A 2,238-nucleotide genomic window follows, 5' to 3' on the forward strand; every position below is an offset into this window, starting at 1 on the left:
TTCTCCTACATCAATTGAATTTATATTCTCTCGTCATTTCGAGAACCAACCTGAGGTTGGGTGGTTAGAAGGGTGGTTGTCTCCCCAGTCCAGAAGTCCAAATCATAGGTTTGACATCTGTGTGTCTCATAAAAGCGGAATATTCATTCAGTGCGAGATGACATCCATGTCGACAACGAGGCGTCTGTGGTGATTTCGTCTATTTCAAGATCCAATCCGCCAGCTCTATCTTCCGAATGTGCTCTTAAAGGTAGGGCGTGCGCTGTGTTTCTTAAAAAAAAAATATACCATTCCTTTGGTAAAAAAAAAAACCTTGCAAAAGGTTGGCAATGCGGGGCCCAGGACGCAGTGATATGGCCAACGCCAAACCCTTTGTCTAGATTGTTCCCCAACAAAGCCCTAGAATCCCTAATCCAATCCCCTCCGTCTCCAGCGTCTGCCGATGGGGCTCTTATCGTGGTGGAAGGGTTCCCGCCGCGGCACGGCGGACACGCCGAATCCGCAGCAGCCGAACGGAGCGGGAGGCGCGGAGGCCCAGGTGGCCGCCGCCGGCCCGCATGGGGCGGTGGAGGTGCGGCGGCAGCGGCAGCCGGACGCGACGGTCTTCGAGTTCGGGTCGGCGGCGGAGTCCGGCACCGCCGTGACGCTCGCGGGCTACTGCCCCGTCTCCGACGAGCTCGAGCCGTGCCGCTGGGAGCTCGTGCCCGCCACCGGCGAGGGCGCGCCGCAATTCCGCATCGTGTTCTGAGCACCCCTGTGGTGCGGCCCGAGCTGTCGTGGTATCTTGGGCTTTACCAGGTTTCATAGGGGATAAAGGTTTCATCATTGGCTGTATACTGGTACTTGTGAGCTTCTTGAAATAAAACTTGAGATGTTGATGAATCCTTGTGGATGGTAAATGCCAGGATTGCTGCCGTTTCTGATGAACAAGTTAGTCAATTTAGGCGGCTCATTACAAGAATTTCAGATTAGCTTATCTTGATGGATTTTTGTAATTTCGGCTTTGGTATGCACTGCAATTTGTCGGTCATCCATTGTTGAAATAGGCTCAATCTTCATAGGGAAGGTAGTACATTGAAATTGCTGTTTGAAGTGCTTACCTGGAGATGTTAGGAGGACATGTCCTGTTGTATTATTAGGCATGAGTAGCGAAATACTCCCTCAGTGCAGTAATATAAGATGCTGTATCTACTTCTAAAGTTGACTAGATACATACTAAAAAGAGTGAATCTACATACTAAAAATAGTCTTGTAAAACAAAACGGAGGGAGTAGGTGTTTATGTGCTCAGGCGACCAAAAGATATCAAACAGTGAATCTAGACTTGAGTTGCATGACCAATGGTAATGACAAGCACCTTACCACCACGACATAGGAGGAAATAATTTCCTCATTGAGCTACACATATATAATTTCCTGCCTTTTGGTGTTTGTACTTTACCTTTGGGCTCAAACTTTCTATTATAGCACATCCATAAATATTGCATATTTATTTGGTTCATGTCAATTTGTACAATGGTCAGGCTAGTGCAAAAATGTTGCTATATAATTTCCTGCCATTTTGGTGTTTGTACCTTACCTTTGGGCTCGGACTTTCTATTGTAGCACATCCATAAATATTGCATATTTATTTGGTTCATGTCAATTTGTAGAATGGTCAGGCTAGTGCAAAAAATGTCACTATTCGTTAACTCAGTTCTGACATTTTGGGTGGTCTGTTTCATTATGTAGGACCTTTTAGTCCATTTAAGTTGGTCATGGTGAATCATGAAACAACTAGCTGATCGCAGTTCTCCACCATGCTTTGCTTCACTGTTATTTGATGGAATAGAATAGTTTTATGTGGTTAGCCATTTCAAATTTGAGCCCTGACCTGGCTTGCAATCTTTGAGATCATAACTTATAACTCTGAAGTTGCTTGCAATCTGTGATGTTATATTGGATGGCATTAGATTGAAGCTAGATTTGATGAATTACTAGTGCAACAGTAGGAGCTACTATTATAGCAACAGAGTTGGTGAATGGTGATGAACACCTCTTGTACCTGAGGTTGAGCCAGGACAGGGGAGAGCAAGATTGTAGATTGTTATGCAGAACTGTTAAGAAGATAGGCAGAAGTAGATACTTAATGACGTATGTTCATAGAGGGAGCATGTGCACCCGGGAGCCGAATTGAATTTCCGCTGTTGATGTTTCTTTTGAAATGGAACTGTTGATGTTTCTCAAACACATACGAGAG

General features: G+C 45.1%; 1 protein-coding gene across 1 annotated transcript; it reads left to right on the top strand.

Annotated features, from left to right (window-relative positions):
* Positions 1 to 364: 364 nt before the first annotated feature.
* LOC124705945 lies at positions 365 to 927 on the top strand. Its single transcript, XM_047237627.1, has one exon. It carries the CDS (start codon positions 443 to 445, stop codon positions 746 to 748), a length of 306 nt encoding a protein of 101 aa, XP_047093583.1. The 5' UTR covers positions 365 to 442; the 3' UTR covers positions 749 to 927.
* Positions 928 to 2,238: the final 1,311 nt, after the last annotated feature.

This window comes from Lolium rigidum, chromosome 4 (genome assembly GCF_022539505.1).
Source record: "Lolium rigidum isolate FL_2022 chromosome 4, APGP_CSIRO_Lrig_0.1, whole genome shotgun sequence".
In the NCBI taxonomy this organism is placed as follows: Eukaryota; Viridiplantae; Streptophyta; class Magnoliopsida; order Poales; family Poaceae; genus Lolium; species Lolium rigidum.

Bases quoted from the DNA above. Each gene is read 5' to 3' on its own strand.
- LOC124705945 (XM_047237627.1), top strand. From the start codon at position 443: ATGGGGCTCTTATCGTGGTGGAAGGGTTCCCGCCGCGGCACGGCGGAC.